This window comes from Dendropsophus ebraccatus, chromosome 9 (assembly GCF_027789765.1).
Source record: "Dendropsophus ebraccatus isolate aDenEbr1 chromosome 9, aDenEbr1.pat, whole genome shotgun sequence".
NCBI classification, from domain to species: domain Eukaryota; kingdom Metazoa; phylum Chordata; class Amphibia; order Anura; family Hylidae; genus Dendropsophus; species Dendropsophus ebraccatus.
The window spans coordinates 93,302,112-93,324,345 of NC_091462.1; the positions used below are offsets into that span (position 1 = coordinate 93,302,112).

Below are 22,234 nucleotides of genomic sequence, written 5' to 3' on the forward strand. Positions count from 1 at the left end.
AGAAATACCAACACAAAAAACTTAACTTGTTTCAGAAGATTGAAGGCTATGAGCAAAATTAGGGTGCTGTATACGACAGGGATTCATTATTACAATAGGTGGGGGTGCATAGAGGTGCATTACTACTATACCGTAATGGGAGCACAGCAGGGGACATTATTACTATATGAAGGGGGTCATAAAAGAGCATATTATTTCTATATGGGGGAAACTACATACCAACTCACTTCACTGCGCATGACACAGAACCGCAGAATTACTGCTGTATAGGAGCCTTTAGGTAAAAAAAAAAAAGGGGTAGGAAGTTGAAGGAAAAGTGCGGAGCCTAAGATATTTGTCTGGCAGGTTCTGAATAGATGAATTGTAGCTGGAAGAAATCATCATGAAGACCTGGGCCGGATGGAGAGGAAAAGGGGAAAGTGCCGTCAACTGTGAGTCAGCTCTACTCCACTCCCCTTCCCGCTATGGACACACACCGCGGACACACACTTGCATTTTCTCATAAGGCCCCATGGGAAAATTAATTGCCCACCCCTGATCTAGACTTTATTGTAAAAAGGTAAATAGGATCCAATGAAAATTCTGATAAAGTCTGAGATATTTGTCACCATTCCAAGAACAGAATTCTTTCTATACTTTAAGATAAATAAGATATTAGATTATCTAAGACTCAGGAGACTTTCCCTTTCAAGGTCTAAGAGGACAGTTCTACTTTCTACCTCTGCATGGAACACGGAATCTTGATGAAGCTGATCTTGATAAGCTGGGAGAAAAAACATGGCCATGTTCTAAGGAAAAGTTTGGGAGGACAGGAATACCTGCTTCTTTGGGTTCAGACAGGAGCTAGAGTATTAATATTTTCTTGGCAGATTTCCACAATACCTTACTAAGAAGTAAAGGAATGATAGGAAAGGAGGGAAAGGCATAGCCCAATTCCATCCATATTCCACCTATGGGACAAGGCATTAATTCCTGATGGATGGTCTCTCTTTGAGAGAATTAGGCTGGGTTCACACTGCGTTTTTTGCTATCCGTTTTTAAATGTTTACTTTTAACGAACAAAAAAAACTTGATTAACAAAAAAACGCATCCATTTTGATCCTTTTTTTTTTTTTATAATGGAAGTCAATGGAAAAACAGGTCTAAACGCATGACTATGTGCGCTATTACACGGGACGATTATTGCTCAAAAAATCATAAGATTATTCGGATTAGAACGATCATCGTTGGTTGGTTGCTTGATAGATTTTGGACCTCTTTTTATCGTTGATCATTTGCAAACCGTTCGCAAGTAATAAGACATCGTTCGGTCGTTCACAGTAGCGATGAACCCAATAACGACAACAAGATGACTGCAAGAACGATCATAAGTAACGATCATCATTCCGTCTAATTGGGTGAACGATTTCAGGTTGTTTGCCATAGCGGTTTGCTTTCTATTGTTTATCGTTGAAAAATCGCTTCATGTAATAGTACCCATACAATTGCATCCGTTTTTTCCATAAAACGTATATGTTAAACAGATTGCAAAAACGCAGTGTGAACCCAGCCTTAGGTTAATTGGTCAAAATGAGCAAGTCCCCCGTCCCCTTCATTGGGAGAAAAGAAAGAGACATACAGTATGGAGGAGAGAAAGGAATTAGTGATACAGATAATCGAATCTCAAGCACGCTTGACTTTACCCAAACTCAAACGCTTTGCTTTTGATTATCGGTGGCTAAAAAGTTGGATACAGCCTTAGGGAGTCTTGGAAAACATGTTTTCCATGCAGCCTTAGGGCCCTATTCCACCGGACGATTATCGTTCAGATTATCGTTAAATCGTTCGAATCTAAACGATAATCGTTCGGTTGAAATGCAGTTAACGATTAACAACCGAACGAGAAATCGTTGATCGCTTTATAAGACCTGGACCTATTTTTATCGTTGCTCGTTCGCAAAACGTTCGCATTGAATAAGACATCGTTCGGTCGTTCGCAATAGATACGAACGCAATAGCGAATAAATAGCGAAGAAAAACGATCGCAATTACGATCGTAAGTAGCGATTATCGTTCCATGGAAATGAGTGAACGTTTTCAGGTCTTTCGCAATAGCGGTTGTTTGAGATCGTTAACGATTATGCAAACGATAATCGTCCGGTGGAATAGGGCCCTTAGGTCTGCATCCAAATTCTTCAGCCACTGGTGATTAAATGCAGAGCTTTTGAGTTTGGACAAAGCCAAGCGTGCTTGAGATTCGCTCATCTCTACTACTAATGCGTTTCTCTCCTCCAGTAGCAAGGAATACCCTCTCTTCAAGTGAAGACTCACGGGAATAAATATTTGGTTGGTAGCACCCATGTCCTCCTTGTCCATAACGTAGACAATGTGGGACCACATTTCTCTCGTTATATCCATGTCTCCCACATGTTGCATCCCTGGATCCCTGAAGTGCTGTGGCCAGATGTTCTTCTGTCATCCAACAGGTAAGTACAGACACATTGCTTACACACTCTTGCATAGGCTCTTCTGTTTGTACTTTGTCCACTAAGAACACTCTACGTCATTATACCGGAACACTTATGTATGCATTACCGACTGCCTGGATGACAACTTTAGGATAGCCCCACAAAGGTGATCCCCTGCTGCCAAGACAATCAAAACCCCCAAATAAGAGGGGCAGCATTCACAACTACTAGAAGGGAGAAATGATAAAAGGAATCACTTGAAAGGCAAGTGCTGGCCCATCCAGGGCCCAGCAAAAAGAAGCTTGAGGCTCAAACACACTCCAGCTGGTAAGCACCAAATAAGAGACATACAGCTTTAGTACGATTGCTGAGAATAACTGGAGACCATCTCTGCACCTGTCCTCTGCAGGGACCCACTAGAGAATGGGTGGGGGAAGGACCTTTTAACCTCCCAGTGTTCCATTCCCTACAGGACAGAAATGGGCAGAACATTCAGACTCCACGCAGATGCAGTCCTTAGAAGATCCCTAGTGCTGCAAGGCAACAGTACTAACCACAGTGCTGCCCTTACAGACGAACGCCTGTTATTAGTTGTCTCGATGAAAGTAAAAAGCCTTCAAAACCTGACCGCTCTAATAGCAATAAACCTTCACTGCCGATCCAGTCATTATAATATCTTTCACCTCTTCTACAAGTTTGAGTGGGAAAACCCAAGATGTTGTTTCCTATTTGCGATCCAACAGAAAACAGATGGTCAAGTGGTCTGAAAACAGCACAAAATTCCAGCTGTTGACCAGATACGGGGGGCTCATGTCATCTCCCTGAACATATAGAGAAGTCCCATCTGTGAATAGGAATGTGCTGCTCATTTCCTCCCCCTCTCCCCGCATCATCTGGGTGATAAGCGGCAACTTACGAGAAGAGCATACTTGCGACTTAACGGTGCCAGTAATGGCGCAGGATCGGCCCGTCCTTAAAATAGTATTCTGTTATCTTAAATCTTGTTGTGCAACCGGCGCTGATTTTAGAAGTTTCTGTCTTTCTTAGGAAAACAAACACGGCCTCAGCAGATGTTTCGCATTTACTCCGTTCTCCTGACTTGAATGTTTATTACCTAACCAAAACCATTCAGGAATCTAAATTAAAAGTCCGATCATACCTAGTTATTCCACCCCATCTGCTAAAGGTTTATTTATGTAGTCTATTTGTATGCATTAAGAACATTACTGGCTCTAAATCTATATGATATAGCTGGCTTACGGCCCTTTCGGCAAAACCATCACCAATAAACATCCCTTGACTAGCAATTAGGTTGCATTGTGAAACTAGTCAGATTCTTGCAGCGATATGCGATACGTATATCATTCATCCTTGGTTGGTCTGCTCATTTACTGAAAAAAACACAGATAAAGGAGAGTCCCATGACCATTCTTTATTAGTTGTTTTTTCATGGTCCGTCCAATAGATGGGATTGTAAACGTACGATAACAAGAACTGGACGTCCTTGGAGTCACGATCCACACAAATGAATCAAACGATGGGAAACAATCAATTGCTTTCATTGAAGCGATTGGTATTTTTTAGGCAATGCACCATGGGATTATAAAGAATAAATATGCTAATTTGTTCACCTACAGAAGGAAAAAAAACTCTAAAGCCCCTATTACACGGGCGATCTCCAGGAGCAAGCGAGTGCCGGCCTTTCAGGTCAGCGATGGCTTGCTCCCCCTTCCCTGCTCACTGCTGGCTGCATTTCAACCGAACGATTATCGTTTAGATTTGAACGATTTGACGATAATCTGAACGATAATCGTCCGGTGGAATAGGGCCCTAAGTGCGGCGGGTGAAGGGGAGCTGCAGGACGGTCTTTACACAGAGCGACAACAGCAGATCATTTCTCTCCACATTGTTTGTCTTTCAACATGTTAAAAAACGATGACACACAACGATCAGCCGACATCGTTCATGTCGGCTGATCGTTGCCTTTTACTACACAAAGTGATTATTGGCTGTAATGGACGATAATCGTTTTGTGTAATACGGCGTTAAGTCTGCTTCAAGGGGAATAGTCATCCATTTGTATGCAGGGTATTTTTCTTTATTAGTACAGTGCAGATTACCAGTTGGATAGAGCGAAGCCTTAGGCTGTGTTCCCACACAGTATTTTTGGTCAGTATTTTTCCACCAAAACCAGGAGTGGATTGAAAACACAGAAAGGCTATGTTCACACATCATTAAGATCAAACGGATGGCCGTTGTTTTGAAACAACAGACGTTATTTACCATTAAATTGACGGCCATCCACTCAATTTCAACAGTTTGTGAGCATAGCCTTTCTGTGTCTTCAATCCACTCCTGGCTTTGGTTGCAAAATACTGACCAAAATTACTGTGTGTGAACAATACCTAAGGCTATGTTGACACAACATTTTTTTTAGCCATGTTAAGGTTATGACTGTTTTATGCAAATAAGAATACCCCTTTAATGTTAACGAAAAAATTCCTTACAGGTTAGGGCAGGCATAAACAGTCTATACTCAGCTATTGCTCCAGTGTCCCTCTCCGGAGGTGCTATGATCATGTCCCCCGTACACAGAGGCCTATGCAGCTAACCACACATGCCCTTTCTATCAGTCCCAATATTTGACCAGAAACCGTGTCTCCTTTTGTGCATACAAGATCTGATGTAATAATCCTCTAATATCCCCAAATCAAAATATTCTATGTTAAATAATATACAGACTATAGACTGGGAAAAGGTCACTGCGCCTAAAGGTCCCAAAGATCAACGTACCTTTCCAAGTACTGCAGAGCGAGTTCACCTGCAGAAGGTTTGGCTGGTTCCGTCTTTGTTTCTACAGCAAGACCCTCTTTTTGGAGTTTCTTCTGCTCCTTCTTCCGTTCTTTTTTCAACTTTCTTTCAAAGACTCTGCGTTCCTCTGGGGTTAAGTCCTCAATATTAAAAGGGTCTTCAGGTTTCACCTGTAAATAAGAATACTTTTTTGTTAATATGTGCAGTGTATATATAACAGGAGAATAGCAGAAAATCCAAAAACGACCTTTGAAGTGGGTGCAAGCAGAAACAAAGACTTTGGTAAGGGGTCCACTCATCCATATACATATAGAAAGTCCGCACTACCCCACCAGGGTAGTGATGAATAGCGTGTTTGTTCCATCCAAAAGTAGGGGTAACAACGTTTCAGCTCTCTCACAGAGACTTTTTAAAAGTCATTTTTGGGCTGGGTTCACACTACGTATATTTCAGTCAGTATTGTGGTCCTCATATTGCAACCAAAACCAGGAGTGGATTGAAAACACAGAAAGGATCTGTTCACACAATGTTGAAATTGAGTGGATGGCCGCCATGTTACAGTAAATAACGGCCATTATTTCAATATAACAGCCGTTGTTTTAAAATAACAGCAAATATTTGCCATTAAATGGCAGCAATCCACTCAATTTCAATATTGTGTGAACAGATCCTTTCTGTGTTTTCAATCCACTCCTGGTTTTGGTTGCAATATGAGGACCACAATACTGACTGAAATATACGTAGTGTGAACCCAGCCTTAAAGCGAATGTACCACATGAATTCATATATTAAGTTTTCCATACAAGCTAATCTGCAGTGATTCTGCCTGTCTGGTCCTTCCACCCAGTCCACAATATTTTTGCCATTTTATACATATGATAATGTGGTCATCTGGTGCACTAGAGGTGGGCCCAGGGCTGCCAGGGCATAGCTATGCCGGCTACTGGAGACGTGCACCTTCTGTGTTTCCCCAGTCCAGGTTTCTGTGTCAGCTCCGACCCTGCTCCAGCTCAGCCTGTCATCTTGTGCTGCCTACTAGCTCCATCATCAGAGCAGGTATATATATACTTGGTGATGTGGCCAAAAAAAAATTATCTTGTGGCCAGAGGCAGAATCCTATGGTTATATACATAGGTGCAGGAGCAGACTACCTTTTGCTTAACCCTTTATTTACTGCAGTGTGTAAGTGACCCAGTGTTCTCTTGCATGTTGCAAAACAAAAAAGGGTAAATACAGAAGACAATTAGCTCTCTCCCTCTACTCCTGCACTGATAAGCCCTAACCTCTGCAGGAACTCAGAGAACAGAGGTCACAGGTTATCAGAGTAGTCAGGAGAGAGCTAATTGTCTTCTGTATTAACCCTTTCTTTGTTTTGCAACATGTAAGAGAACACTTGGTCACTTACACACTGCAGTAAATAAGGGGTTAAGCAAAAGGACACAGGAGGCTCTTATCTTCCCTGGGCCCCCTCCCTCCACGGGCCCCATAGCAACCGCCTTCCCTGCCTCTATGGTAGCTTTGCCACTGTTCCTGACACAGAGGTGGCAGAAGAGAGCATCATGTCTACTGAAAAGAATACTCCGCTTCCTGCGGGACATAAAGGAGCTGATAAGTACTGGTAGACTTGAGATTTTTGAACAGAAGTAATTTACAAATCTGTATAACTTTCTGAGCCCCGTTAATCTGAAAACAATTTTTTTTCCCCTCCGTAGTACCCCTTTAAGGCTATGTTCACACATTCACAGGCATATCCTCCTACTTTCAATGCCACAAATTTGGCCATATATTCAATGGGGATAACAAGCATCCTGGCTACCCAATATGGCATCCACATGGACCTCACATCGGAACAATTACATGTTACTTCCTTTCTTTCCACAATGCTGATTTCAAATCTTTATTGGGGGGAAAAAAGGGCAGCCGATGTCACATGGATTCCATGCAAAGAATACTCTATGCACTAGCCTAAGATGTAATATTTACTTCTGGAGCCCTTTAAAGCTGTTCTTAAAGGAATGAGTGACGTTAGTTCTGGTTGCTTGGTTAATGGGTGACTTATTACTTTGTCTATGGTAAATATTAGCGCTTCACTCACGAGGGTCACGTCAGGTGCTCACACTTTATAAAATAGGTGTCAGTAGGTGTTGGGCCGCTTTTTTAATAAGTCAGAGACAGAGGCGTGGATTAACTTAATTTATGGAATATTATATAGGGTGTGATGCAAAGACCAATGTATCTGCTGAAACCTGCCGCTCTGCCGTCTGAAGGGAATGTGTCACTCTGAATTCTGGGAGGACATATTACATTCCTCTGTGAATGACGACAATTATGAAACTAAGGTTTCCTAATTTAGATATATAGGAGGCGTATGTTAAGGTGGTGGCTGGCTGTCCTACTGACGTGATGAGCAAACTATTGGGATTAGCTGTTTATTTTTCTCTTACAATAAATATGTATGTTGTTGTTGGATTCTCCAGTGCTATCGTAGGCTTGTAGATAGCCACCTGAGAAGCGTGAAACCAGCCAGACAAATCAAAGTCTAGACAAATCTTGTAGGTAACAGATCACCATTCAGTCATATATCACCGGCACAGACAACTCCACTCACGTACACTGAGTATCTGTTAAAGTAACAACTAGAGATGAGCGAACTGGGTTCTGGTTCGAGTCGATCAGAACCCGAACATTCGGTATTTGATTAGCTGGGGCTGCTGAACTTGGATAAAGCTCTAAGGTTGTCTGGAAAACATGGATACAGCCAATGACTATATCCATGATTTCCAGATAGCCTTAAGGCTTTATCCAAGTTTAGCAGCCACCGCTAATCAAATGCCGAAAGTTCGGGTTCAGATCGACTTGAGCATGCTCCAGGTTCGCTCATCTTTAGTGACATCCAGTGGTCCCTCAAAGACTTGGTGCACTAATACTAGCATATGAGATGCCGTATACAGACTCCCAGTAGCCTCCTTGTCTATTCCATGAGAGGCCGATATGGTCAGAAAAGATTGTTCCTGTCTAAAGTTAACTATATTTTCCATCAAAATTTCATCTTTACAATGGAGAAATCTAAGTTAATGGGATTTTCAACTTCTGGAGGTCCATGATTTTTCATCTAGCAAACCTTAATACATATGTCTCAAACAGAGGACAGGATGAAACACTTCTGATTGTCTTTGGGTAAATGGTGGTCCAAGGATCCGTTTACAACATGCACCGGGACCTACCCCGGCACTTGTGTTAAATTTTGCATGCTGTATCACTCCTTAAAGTGGGCCTGTATACAATAGTGCTTCTTAACCTGAATCAGGAGATAACTCTTATTTGAATCCATCACTCCAGTGCTGAGTTATATGCTTTAGAAATGTGCAAGTAAAGGCCACAGGGCATTCCCCTGTGTTGCAAAAGCCCAGTGATGATCACAGAGTTGGCATTTATGTATGAAGGTATAGGGGCAATATTTAAGCGAGAGGGAGCTGAATGTTGCTGAACCTCTGTGGCCATAAGGAATGCCTTGTGGTCTTTATCTCCAAATCTGCTGGAGTGACAGATTGAAATAAGAGTTATATCATCTGATCCAGGTTAAGAAGACATAAGCAAGATTATCAGCCAGGAGCATTGCTAGAAACATTCCTTTGATCGATGATTGGCCTGTGTAAAAGTGACACCGATCAGCTGAGGAGATGGCAAATTCGGCTGATCACATATTTTGTGCGGGCTTAAAAAATCTACCGATCTCGGCTGCACATCTTCCTGTGTTAACGGGGATGTGTAGCCTATAGTAAAATAGCATAAAATAGCCGCATGAACTATACAGTGATCGGCCACTCTATTCATCGTGCTTTCTTAAAGGCACTTCAAATGAGTGCTGATCTCACTGATCGTCACTCATTTGCGGCCATGGACGGCCAAAGATCTTCTAATCTAAAGGGATCCTTATTGTACACTCCCTTTATGTCAGTCATCAAAAAGCTGCTGAGAAGTTGGCTTTAACGCAGTGTGAACGTAGCCTTAAGCTATGTATTGCAGTACTATTGTTCTTCTCCCAGCATATAACCATAGCTGGCGATCTCCCATCCATATAAAAAATAATACAGACTGGGACAATTTTTAGGTTCCAGGGTTCCTTCATTGCCACTTGATTAGACCAAAAAAGTCCTGCTTCCTAAATTGCATAACACACATCAATAGTCACCAACAACTGTGCAAAGCTGACTATGTTGTACAACTGTATCACACTAGACCAAAGTTGCAGTTAATGGGCGCCTGCTCCACTGCAGTTGCATGCGATATTTTTTCAATGTGTTTCTATGGATGCAACCAGTTTCACATAGCATCACGTGCACGGTGGTGGCCTCAGGGTCTGAAGTATAAACATCTCCTCGCTTGTCAGTATAATAACATGGATGTATACACATCAGCTCTCCGGGGTAATCTTATATCGCAGTTTGGGGAGGCACAGTACAGCTGTTACAGTTTAAGTATGAAATCCGCCCAAGGACCAGTGTTTTGTTTAGAATTTTTTTTCTCAGCTCGAACTACAATGATTAATGACATGTTACTTCATTAGGGCCCAGTCCTCAGTGTTTAATATAAGAACACCGCTCACATTTCACTAGAGTCGAGGAAGGGGGGGGGGGGTGAATAACAAAACATAAGCAGTGGAGTCTTTTGAAGTAATATGGACAACTGCGGTTCCAGCAGATGTAATGTAAACACCAGCCATCAGGGGTGTAGAAGGGGGCGCGAGGAAATTACTCTGCTATGACTTACAGGTAAACATCACACTCAGACACAATTACTTCAAGAAAAGTGAAATTTACCAATTGGAAGAATTCCAGTGTCTACATTAACAGGGTATATAAAAGTAAAAAAAAAAAAAAGTGACTCCCTTCTGGCCTCTGTGGACTTTTCCTTAAAAATATGGTTGTTGTTTTTTTTTAAAAAAAAAACATTATTACACATGTCCATAGTTGACATGTGGTAATACACCTCAGCCCCCATACACTAAAGTAGGCAAGTTCGGCCTACAGTATAAGGTGGCCTGACTCTCCGCCCACAGATGATGGCTTTTCATTGCCCGACCCTTCTGTTCTCATATGGATAAGCCAGCACCACAACAGCGTGGCAGTTTAGCCCAAATGATCATTCAGGCCCAAAGTTCATGATCTGATGAAGAAAACGTTCGGTTTTCAAAACATGTCCAAAAAAAGTTCTTTGCAAAAGATCCTTGATACCAGGGTATCAGTATATTGATGGTTACCGTCAAAGGGACATATTGTCAAAATGGGGAGGACATTGATTGAAAGACCTAAAAACGTAATATGAGCCTCCAACACATATAGATGGAGAAGTGTTGGATGGAGGTGGGAACCGGGCAGTGGATTGCAAATTTGTTATTGGAGGCCAAAATTTGGTTATGTCAACTTCTTCTATTTTTGTGAAGGGGTGTAGTTTTACATACAGTTTTTTACGGTACATACAGTACCGTAACTTAATCTATGCAAGGACAATATTTGTGATCTCATATGTTGTAATTCCCTAAAACAAAACCTCGAGTGTCAAAATTGGCTCCATTGTGCAGTATAATACGCAGAAAACAACCGGTCCAAGATCCTAACAGGTTGGATTAGGCCCATGGGCGACAAGATGAAAAACCCAGAGCTACATCCAGAAAATCCCAGCACCATCTGTCAAGGCTAAACTTTCCATAGAGAGTGCATTACTGCTGGTTACACACCATGTGAAAGGGTAGGACAATTAATGATATTCTGGAGATTGTCCCAGATCTTTTTGGAATCCATCCACTGTCTTTAAATACGTTCCATTCCCTTTATTACTCCATACTATAAGGAATCACTTTTATTACACCGTTTACATTATTAAGAAAAGGGGGGTAAATGGTTATTTTCTCAAGACACATCTTAATGGTAAAGCTATTAGACTGATGCAAGGACAAAAACACAATGTGCTCCGTCTGACCTTTCCCTGACTCTGTTTATTGGCAGCGGATTGTCCATAGCTATTAGCAACTGCTGAGACGTTTCAGCACCGTGTAAAGCTATGACGTTCTGTGGCTCCTTCCCTGACAGCTGCTTTTTCCCTATTTTCTTTTTTTTTTAACAAGTTTCTTAGGCTTTATAAAGTTTTTAATAAATGATGACGCATGAGCCTAGTCCCAGCAGCAGAGCGATGGATGAGGTCCAGTCTTTGGGACTATCAGACAATCAGTCCAATAACACTTCTCGATCAGGCAAATGCTGCAGGAATTGGATTTCAAGCCTTCAACATATCTGATGTCAGAAGCGTTAATAAGGTGACCGCGTCGTCCGGCACTCAGTCATCTCGACCCGAGGGAGAACGAAGGTATGAGACATACAAAGTTCCCAGCCCTCCAGAACAAGAGCTGACTGTTAATGTAATCAGCATCATATCCTACTAAAAAAAATATTAAAACAGGGATGCGTAGGTATTTAAAGGGACTCTGTCAGCAGTTGAAGCTCTCATAGCTCTATATAGAGGACGTGAAGAGCAGGGGAAACATGTCTGGTGGTGATCATGAAGGTTACATGGGCAAGAAAACCTACATTGATCTCAAGTGCCCAGGAGGCGGATCCTTCTGGTTAAGCAATATCTCTCTGCACCGAGTAGTTGACACCAGGCACCAGGATAACAGAGACTGCAGGAGAGAAGTATCACACAGCCTGGGCATACCTGTAAAAAGAACTTTGTCCTGGGCCACCCCTTCAAAATCTGTTCCATAGGCCAGGTGCAGCATAAGAAAAGATGCAACAAAGGATGATAAAGGGCTTGTCAGAGGAGAGTTATTGTCTGGATAATCCACTCTTCCAAAACCTGCTTAGGTTACTCAATGTAAGCCCCAATGGCTGTCTCAAACCTTGGGTGCCCCATGGCAACCAGGTAAAAATGCTTCATGCTTGTCAAGTTAATGGTGCCACTGGGGCCCCAATGTGACTTAAGGACTAAAGGATCCACATGAACTTGCAGTTGAGCGGACTTGCCGAACTGTTCGGGTTTGGCAGCAATCTCTGAACACGAACGCTCAAAATTTGACTTCCAGCCTTTGGAGAAGACAGATCTGCATAGCGGGGTCTACCGCCCTGTACTCTGACCCAGGAAGTCTCCCTCACCTTCCAAATCATAGCAAATCCACTTCAGGCTGGGGTTTACATCAGGGGACAGGTCTGTGGAGGTAATCTATCTATAACTGTAACCCCTCTCACCCCGGACAGAGAGTGCTGCATGTATGTGCCCACATCTGCCCTGCTCATTCCTTCCTGCTCCCTGCAGTCTCTGTCCGCCCTTGTGTTTCCCATCCTCTCCATTACTGTACAGTAATTTATAATATTACATTCTGCTGTTTCTGAATGTTTATTTCATCTGTTTTATATGTTATTCAGAAAAATAAATCATTATTTTTGGGGTGTGGAACCAATTGTCTGCATTTCTATGATTTCTTATAGGAAAATTTGCTTTGGTTTAAGAGCAGATTTGGATAACAAGCACGTCCAGCACGAAAGAATTATGCTCGTAATCCAAGGCACCACTATATATATATATATATATATATATATATATATATATATATAATGTTGGTATGTAAGGAGTATGATTTCTTCATGCAAAAGTAAACTGGAAGTCAAAATATTCTAACATTTACACCACAAAGAGGCGAAAAACAAGGTTATTATATCTTTAATTACAGTATTTGAGGTGGGATGTACCAAGTAAGCAGCGGGTGGTTCTGTTCTCCTGTTTAGCACATGGGTGGAGTTCTTCTTTAATGATCATCCTATTTATATACCCTACATTGGCATGCACGCAAGTCAGCTTAACAGTGCCCTGTGGGCAAGATCTCCGTCACGGGCTGACTGCGATCCTCCAGAAAATAGTCATCATCCGTGAGCAAAGCATTTGATTTAGGAGATATTCCTAAAGTCAGCTGTCCTCCATATGCCTCGGAAAATAAAATGACTGCGAGATTCCAATGTCATATTTATAGGAACACTTCCAGAACCCCACACCCACCTTGTTACGCCGAAATCTATAAATAGGCCATGGTGCAATGGTAAATTATAAGAGTATGGAAATAAACAGGATAAGGATAGAGCGCATTACAGAACATGACACAACAATCTGCCAGGCAGGGTGGTGATAACGCTGCAAGCAGCCATTAATTCCTGCCAGGCGGCTGATAATAACAGCCTGGAGATGAGGAGCCGCGCTCTGTAATTAGCTGAAACGTCAGAGCCGGCCTTCAAGATCTGTAGTCTATCAGCTGGCGAGATTCGGGGTGAGAGGGTAGTCAGGTGGCACCGCACTACAAGGAGGAGGAGGAGATGCCAAAGTCTGTAATTATTATTATTACGCCTGGATTTCCAGTGTCTTTTGTCTCCAGGATCGCAGACCCATCTCTCCCCTTTCAAAACATGGTGTGTAGGAATGTAAAATGTGCTGACTGAAGTGGCTTTGTGGTTGAAGAGCGGCTCTGCTCCCCTAATCGCATAAAGGGACTTCAAAACAGTCCTTCTGCATGGGCCCCTGCCAGCGTAAACAGCCTAGCTGTGTGCAGAACATGAGCGCTCTTCCATCTCCGCAACATCAAACGCTGCGCCCCACCAGAAAGCTTCAAGAATAACACTGATAATGCTCCCACCCAGCGCTAAGCCCACTCCGTGTAATACGCCTGATAGGACGACGATGGGCAATTTAGAGTTTAAGTCGTATCCTTTTTTTTTTTAAATAAACCCTGAGGGCAGCACTGGGTGGTCTCCGGCAAGCTGTGTTGACGTGGATTAACCAATCTTCTCCTTGGGCCAGCTGCAGCAAAGGGTTAATGGAGGCCTGATGCTGGCTGGGCAGGACTAAGATCGCTGTAAAGTTGTAGGGTCTACATTCGGAGACTATGCCCCGGTCACTATGTCTTGGGAGTTAGTGCAGTTACCTTGCAGTGTTGGGCTTTTGAGTTTACATTTACTTGAGAACAACAATTTACGAGATGAGATGACCCCTTTAGGTGCCTTATCCCACACTGGATCTGCAGGGGAATTCAAGCAAAACCCACTGTGGATCCAGTGTTCGTTCATCCTTAGGAGAACACATACTTGAAGCGGGATTGACATCCCGCCGCGAGTATGTAAGTTAGAACCCCCCCAGGAGGAGCCTAATGTACCTGCTCCATGCTCCGGCTTGTTTCAGGGGTTCTCGGCTGCACATCCCGCTCAGCCAATAAGGGATGAGCAGACGCCGGGAACCCCTGAAGGAAGCCGGAGCATGGAGCAGGTGATATAGGCTCCAGCCGGCGGGATGTCAATCCCGCTGTGAGTATGTATTCCCAGAGGGAAAAAACAGGAACTGGATCCACAGTGGATTTCGCTGCGAATTCTCAATTCGCAATGTCGTTTAAATTTTTTTTGCAGAAATCAATAGTACTGTCGATTTTAATAAACTTTGTAATTGGGTTTATTAGCCGGAAAATGCATTTTTATCATGAAAAAGCAGTTTGAAGCTCTCCCCCCTGTCTTCATCATTGTGTATGGAGAGGGGAGGGGTGAAGGGAGATGAGGCACCAAAACAGGACAACAAAAAATTAATTTACAGCTACATTACCGGCTATCTCCTCTGACAGTCAGCACTGACCTCTCTGACCTCTGAATGCGGCTTTCATGGAGCTCCAGGCTGTGTAATCCTTTCTTCTCTGCTCTCTGCTGCCGACTCATCTCCCTCCTCCCCCCTCCAATCTCTATAGAACAGACAGGGTTGTGTCTGATGCAACAAGTCACAATTTCCTGACATTTTGCAGTGAATGGAAAAGAGGAAGGACCTGGGAAAAGGCTTTTTGAATGCAGATAATGGCATATTTGCCTAAACAACCCAATTACAAAGTTTCTTAAAATCGCCTGGACTATTGATTTCTGCAAAAAAAAAAAAAAAAAAAAAAGAAAATACGACAGTGACTCTTTAGGTTTGCTCTAGACAACCAGGGACAGTATCTTTAAAGCCCTCATTAATCTTCTATTTGACCTTGACCACCAGGGATGTAATCTCCAATCCCTTCACCACCCAGCCTACCAGGGATGTTATCATTCATTTCTTATTTGCCCTAGACCACCAGGAAAGTTATCCCTAACCTCTAATTTTCCCCATCTGGATTTATGCAGTCAATGGGCCTGGAAGCAGTTGGGTTGAATGGGCCTGAGAAGCCTGTGAGCCATCTACGTCATGGACAGAGCTATCGTGTACAGTGCGAGGGAGAGAACTGGATAATTTATACCAACAGCGGAGGACATAGAACGCAAAGGCGGCAATTTTAGAAAGCGCAGAAAGATCCTTGGACTGCTAGGGGCAGTTGTCGTAAGTTATCTGTGTTAGTGGAGATTCAGTATCATCCCGCTGCAGATGTCAAACTAGGGAATTCAAGGGAATGAGAAACAGCATAAAGCCGGGAGGGCTGTCAAGCACAATATAATAAGGAATAACACTTTTATACCAATGCGCAAAAAAAATGTTTGTATCCAACATAACATAACATAATAGATTACAAAAAAAAGTGATTTGTTTTTTCCTGGAAACAACGCCACTCTTATCAATGGGATACGTCTCATATTGCAGATTATCCCTCATACACGTACGTGGAGCTAATCTGCAATACATGACATCGCCTTTGGACAAGGGTGGCGCTATTTGTGAGAATAGAAGAAGACCCTCTGCATGGATGGCCATTATAGTCAATAGCCATCTCTTTGGTTGCCCATAAGAAGCTGAGCACTCAGACCCCTGTTCATCAGGCACAAGCTGGGATAAAAGGATGACACCCGTAACAATAGGAAGTAACAATCACAGCTCAGAGCCTGAATTCTGCACCAATCATTTTTCCAAATTAGTGTTCCCCAACCTGCAGATGTCCAGCAGCTGTCAGGGCATGCTGGGAGTTGTAGTTTGGCAACAGCTAGAGGGTCACCAGTTAAAAAGGATGGATGTAATTGAATTCTGTTTTTTCAGAGACTCCTAAACATTAAGGGTGCGTTCACACCTACAGGATCCGCAGCAGATTTGATGGTGCAGATTTGATGCTGTGTTCAGTTATTTAAATGAAATCTGCTGCAGATCTGCTGTGGATCCGCAGCAGAAAATACGCTGCGGATCCGGTAAGTGTGAACGTACCCTTAAGGGGTTGTTCACCAAAAACTTGTTTCCTTTAAATCAACTGGTGCCAGAGGTTTGTAATTTATTTTTATAAAAAAATCCAGTACGTATCAGCTGCTGTATGTCCTGCAGGAAGTGGTGTATTATTTCCAGTCTGACACAGCGCCCTCTGCTGCCACCTGTCTATGTCAGGACCTGTCCAGAGCAGTAGCAAATCCTCATAGAAAACCTCTCCTGCTCTCCAGACTGGAAAGAATACACCACTTACTGCAGGACATACAGCAGCTAATAAGTACTGGAAAACTTAAATTTTTTTAATAGAGGTAAATTACAAATCTCTGGCACTAGTTAACTTAAAAAAATAAAACTGGTGAACTGCCCTTTTAAATCAGTGATGCCTCCTACAGGATAGTTGTATAACTAGACTTTTCTATTCAGAAGTCAGGTAAAGATGAGTTGTCACCCGAGCTGACTATGCTGGTTGTCACTCACCATTCCCAAAGCCATATGTAATAAATGGAGTTGTCCTAGAAAATACATCTTTATAGTTCTGGTGAAAGTTTTTGGTTTTTTTTCCAGGAAACATACAGGGCCGAAAGAACCCAGTAACTCCATTATACTGTGTATACAAATGGTAAGGGAATATGGTTTCTATTGTTTTTGTGTTTCCCTCAAAGTTTCTGGATAATCGACTAAAGTGGAAAACCACAGGAAATTTCAATAAGAAGAGGGCTTTTGTGCCTCTCGTCTCCAGGATGAGATCTCTTTCACGCACTGCATGCATGAGCGGGGAGGAAGAGCACCGCTACATAGTGGCCGTCTTCTCACAGCCGATCCCTGGAAGAGACTGATTACCTCAGGAGAACCAGAATAAGGAACTACCACTACTCTTCTATAATATCGGCTGATACCAGATGGGTTACCTGTGTCTAAGCTATATGTAATATACAGGCTGTAATAATGGGTTGCTAATAATTTGCTGTATCATACTACTAGATGAAGCTTTCATTCACCTATGGCCAAGAGTCCATGTCATACAATATAGTGCATATACTTCCCAATATACAGACATAGTGCATAGTTCCAGGGCCTGATCATCAGACTGCCCTGACATAGACGTGTTCACTAGTGGCCCCTTGTTTACCATGCTTGGTGTTGTATGCGATTCCTCCTCCACCCAGAACCCCGGGGATTTCCTCTCATCTCTCCAGATCTTGGAAGTAAGAATATTGAGCTCTTAAAGAAGTACTACAGTGATTTTTATTCTTTCAAATTAACAGGTTCAAGAAAGTTATATAGATTTGTAATTTACTTCTATTTAAAAATCTACAGTGTTCCAGGACTTATCAGCTGCTGTATGTCCTGCATTAAAGGGGTAATCAATCGAAAAGCTATTCCCCAGAAATTGAAACACATTACAAAGTTATATAACTTTGTAATATGCTTCAATCACCAATCTGTCCCCCTTCCCTATCTTTCCCCCCCTCAATCCCCCCATCAGGAAGTGAAGTAAACTCATTCTTACCTAATGACTGTTGACCCCAGGCTGCTCTGTAAAAGCCATTTTGTGACTATGACATCATCAAGAGGAAGGCGGGTCTATGTCCTGTTAAGCCAGCCTCCCTTTATCAGATGACTCAGGTTACTCAGCTCTGATTGGCTGAACAAGATGTAAGCCATTAAACAGTTTTACAGAGTCAGTTAGACATCACAGGAGACGAAATGCATCATGGGAAACCCTAAACCAGGAAGTGAAGAAAAAATGGAAACTCCAACTGGAGCTTCAGGGACCTGCAAACAGCCGGAATTTTCAATGGAGAGAGATTCAGGAGGGATGGTAAGTGTAAAAACTATGTTTGATTGATTGTTTTTTTTTTTTATTGGCGCTGGAGTACCCCTTTAGGGTTAGTTCACACGTACAGACTCGCATCGTAAATCTCGCTGTAAGTCTGTCAGGTCCTGGCAGTTCCCTGTCACTACATACTCGCAGCGGTCTCAATGAGCGCTGCGTGTATGTAATTCTGCCGGCCCCTTAACCTCTTTGGCTCCCGCTCTGCTGTGTCTGTATATACGTTACCTGTCCTTGCTGCACGGGGTCCCTCTGTCCTGCTCTCCTGCCTGGCCAATCAGTGTGTTGCCCAGCCACAGCCACTGATTGCCTGGGCGGGAGAGCAGGACAGCGGGACCCTGTGCAGCGAGGACAGGTAACGTATATACAGACACAGCAGAGCAGGAGCCGAAGGGGTTAAGGGGCCGGCAGAATAACATACATGCAGCCGTCTGCGAGTATGTAGTGACAGGGAACTGCCAGGACCTGACAGACTCGCAGCGAGATTTATGCTGCAAGTCTGTACGTGTGGACAGACCCTTAAGTGGTATTCTTTCCAGTGTGACATAGTGCTCTCTGCTGCCCCCTATGTCCATGTCAGGAAAATCTTTTTATTTCAAATCAACTGGTGTCAGAAAGTTATATAGGTTTGTAATTTACTTCTATTAAAAAATCTCAAGTCTTCCCATACTTATCAGCTGCTGTATGTCCTACAGGAAATGTCATTTTATTTTCAATCTGACACAGTGCTCTTTACTGACATCTTTGGCTGAGACAGGAACTGTCCAGAGCAGAGGGGTTTTCTATGGGGATTCATAGAAAACAACACAAAGTTCCTGTCTTGGCCAGAGATGTCAGCAGAGAGCACTGTGTCAGACTGAAAAGAAAAAAAATTTCCTGTAGGACATACAGCAGCTGATAAGTATGGGAAGACTTGAGATTTTTTTTTATAGAAGTAAATTACAAATCTATATAACTTTCTGATATCAGTTGATTTGAAAAAAAAAAAAGATTTTTGCTGGACAACCCCTTTAATCCCATGGAAAACCTATGGGATCAGCTAATTTGGAAAAACACAAGAGGGCCTACAAAAAAGCTTAAAACACAAAGAATACAATCTCTATGCAGATTTTGTTCTCTGTTAGAACATAGGGTCTTTCTTTCAGGCATCTGACTGCTGATGACTATCTTCATCTTGGTATAAGTACTTTGTTTCATATACAGTAAAGTGGGAATTTCCTTTCTCTTTTTTTTTCCAAGAGCAACCAAGCTTCCAAAAATAAAGTCAGCTTCTCCGAGCGTAGAATAAAGCAATAATTCATGTCATGCCAGCCCTGATATCTTTGGGGACTTCAAAATAATACAGTTTTAAACAAAGGCTTTGGCCTTGAAAACAAAGAACTTATATGATGTGAAGAAGCTGCTGCTTTCTTAGTTTTTCTCTATTTACTGCACTATGAAATTATCTTGATACCAGAAGAAGTCTGTGATGCATCAGCGGAGCCAAAAGTCATAAGATGGTATAATTTCAAGGGGCTCTCCTGGTAATATCCCCTTCAAAGGGTGAGTTCAAAAACATTTCTGAACGAGTTCAGATGTCCTCACCTGTCAAGTTGTTGAAATTGTTCTTCCGAAGCTAGCCATTCACATGACAAAATAGTCACTCTCATTTTAGGCACAAACAGCTGACAATCTCCTATATATGGGGGCCTTCTCCAATGGTGGATAACATATCCAATCCGGGATAGCAGTAAGCCAGACGTATGATCCCCTCCCCCCTACTGAAAAAAAAAACACTTCTGACTTTCTGGCTAGTCATTTAAGATCAATGTTGGCTGAACTTAACGTATTGGCCAACCATCTAATGTGTATGGGAACCTCCTACAATTTTCCTTCATGGCAGATGTTTGGGAAAAGTAGGATCAGGCACATTGGATTTCAAGAAACTCAATTCTTTGTTCTCTCAATCACCCAATCCCACCATATACATGACAGCTTGGCTTGGGGGGTGGGGGGGGGAGACTATGTCAAACTCCTGATTCATCGGGAGGAGTCGGGGACCCATCATAAACATTAGATGGTTGGTCAATCACAGAGAAAAGAGTGGATTTTGAAAATAGGTATAAAATGTTGCCGTATTTTGAGTCTAATAATGTAAAAAAAATATCTGACTGTGCATACAATGTAAAGAAAATATTCCGACTGACATTACTCCATAAACTTAAATGTAGCACACTATTAGATGCAAAATACGGATGCTTTTTATACCTTATTTTACGGTTGTATTTTCCTGTCTGTGAACACAACCCATAAAAATGAGATGTTACCATCAATAAATAACGTGGGATGCCCTGATCACACCTTTTTAGTCTCTTGATATGCCCTCCTAGAATATAGAGAGATTATTAGGTGATGGCCATGATTATATAGTTCGGAGCTGTGAATATTTTATATTGAGGGGTGTGCATGCCTAATACACCCCCCCTAAATGCATAATCCCACCCATCATCTGACATTTACTCCTACTTTTAAAATTAGGGTTACAGCCATCTGACTATTAACTGAATTGTGAGACAAACCATAAAGCCTCATATTTCGGGAATAGGAGGGCATATCAAGAAACTAAGCTATTTAGGGGGCACATAATAAACAATTTATACTTACCCTTCTTCGTCTATCTAGAGGGCAGGACCACCACTCACAGACCCAGCCAGTCTCCTGTAGCTTATGGTCCTGTGGCGCCACAACCCTGCTGATAAATGCTCACTAAGCCAGTTAGTGACTGAGGCTGGGCACCTTTGCGGTCACTGGTACTTCCTACCTGGTCATGGCAACACAGGAAGCCAGGAGAAACAGGAGACCGGAGGGTTAGGGTGGGTTCACACTACAGAATCCGCACGGATAAGTGTTGGCGGATTCTGTGGCTCGTACCTGTTTGTGGCGGCACATCTCTGCCGGCTCCGTAGACACTATTCTATGGCCGGGCCGATTCCACCTTTCTTCGAAAGAATGGACATGTCAATTCTTTCAGTGGCTGGCGGAATCCGCCCGTGCATAGAATGGTGTCTATGTCACAAGCAGAGATACGCGTGGCCGTGAGCAGGTACGGAATCCGCCAGAACTTATCCGCGTGGATTCTATGGTGTGAACCCACCCTTACGATGAGTTGGTGGTGCTGCAAGGGCACAGGCAAGTATGACTTTTTCATTATGTTTCCACCACCCCCTGCTTGCCATAAAACACTTTAGCATCTGTATGATATCTGCAACACCCAGAGCCCAAGTGGTTGTAAAGAGTCGTATTTAGATTACCGTAGAATCCCATTTCATTAACTAGATTCACATGGGTTCTGGGTGTAAGGCCCTTTTACATTATCATTCCCGAGAACTAGCCCATGTAAAAGGCCTAGTGATCAGCTGGCAAATGAGACAATAGAAATTCATTGGCTTTTGTGGGGCCAATAAAATTACTGTTATTAGCTGTACATTGCCCTATGCAAACTGGAGATGTGTGGGCAATAATGAGTTAAATTGGGCCGCCAGAACGATCAAGCGATCATTTGTGTGGCCTGGCTCCTCAAATGATCTAGCCGTTAAAAGGCTCAGTAAAATATTGCTGATCATAGGGATTGAGGCTCATTATCTGGAGACCGTCAAAACATGTAAAAGGGCCCTTACAGACACACAAAACCAGAAAGATTTTTTTTATTAAATTAGACTTGATGCCAACATACTGGCAAACCATTTGAGGTGTACATTCACACGTGGATCTGCACCCGATCTGGGTTTCATTAACTGGTCTCTGAGGACATCACTCATTATAAGACAACATCTTGAAAGGGTTCAGCCATGTCAAAAAAAGACAAAATAACGCTCTAAAAGATCCATACACAACCAGAATCTGGCCTGTGTGGAACTGCGCCAGCTGAGAGTGAAATTATATATTTATCCCTTTATGTTTAAGGCCCCATTAAAATAAAATTGTG

The 22,234-nt window shown here is 42.6% G+C and overlaps 1 protein-coding gene across 4 annotated transcripts in view; it reads right to left on the reverse strand.

Annotated features, from left to right (window-relative positions):
* Positions 1–22,234, reverse strand: part of C9H7orf50 (chromosome 9 C7orf50 homolog) — a 225,749-nt gene that overhangs the window by 19,904 nt on the left and 183,611 nt on the right. For all 4 annotated transcript variants that reach the window (XM_069983880.1, XM_069983883.1, XM_069983882.1 and 1 more), the window contains exon 4: positions 5,241–5,428. In XM_069983880.1, coding sequence (XP_069839981.1) covers positions 5,241–5,428 — 188 coding nt within the window. The remainder of the gene's footprint in view (positions 1–5,240; positions 5,429–22,234) is intronic.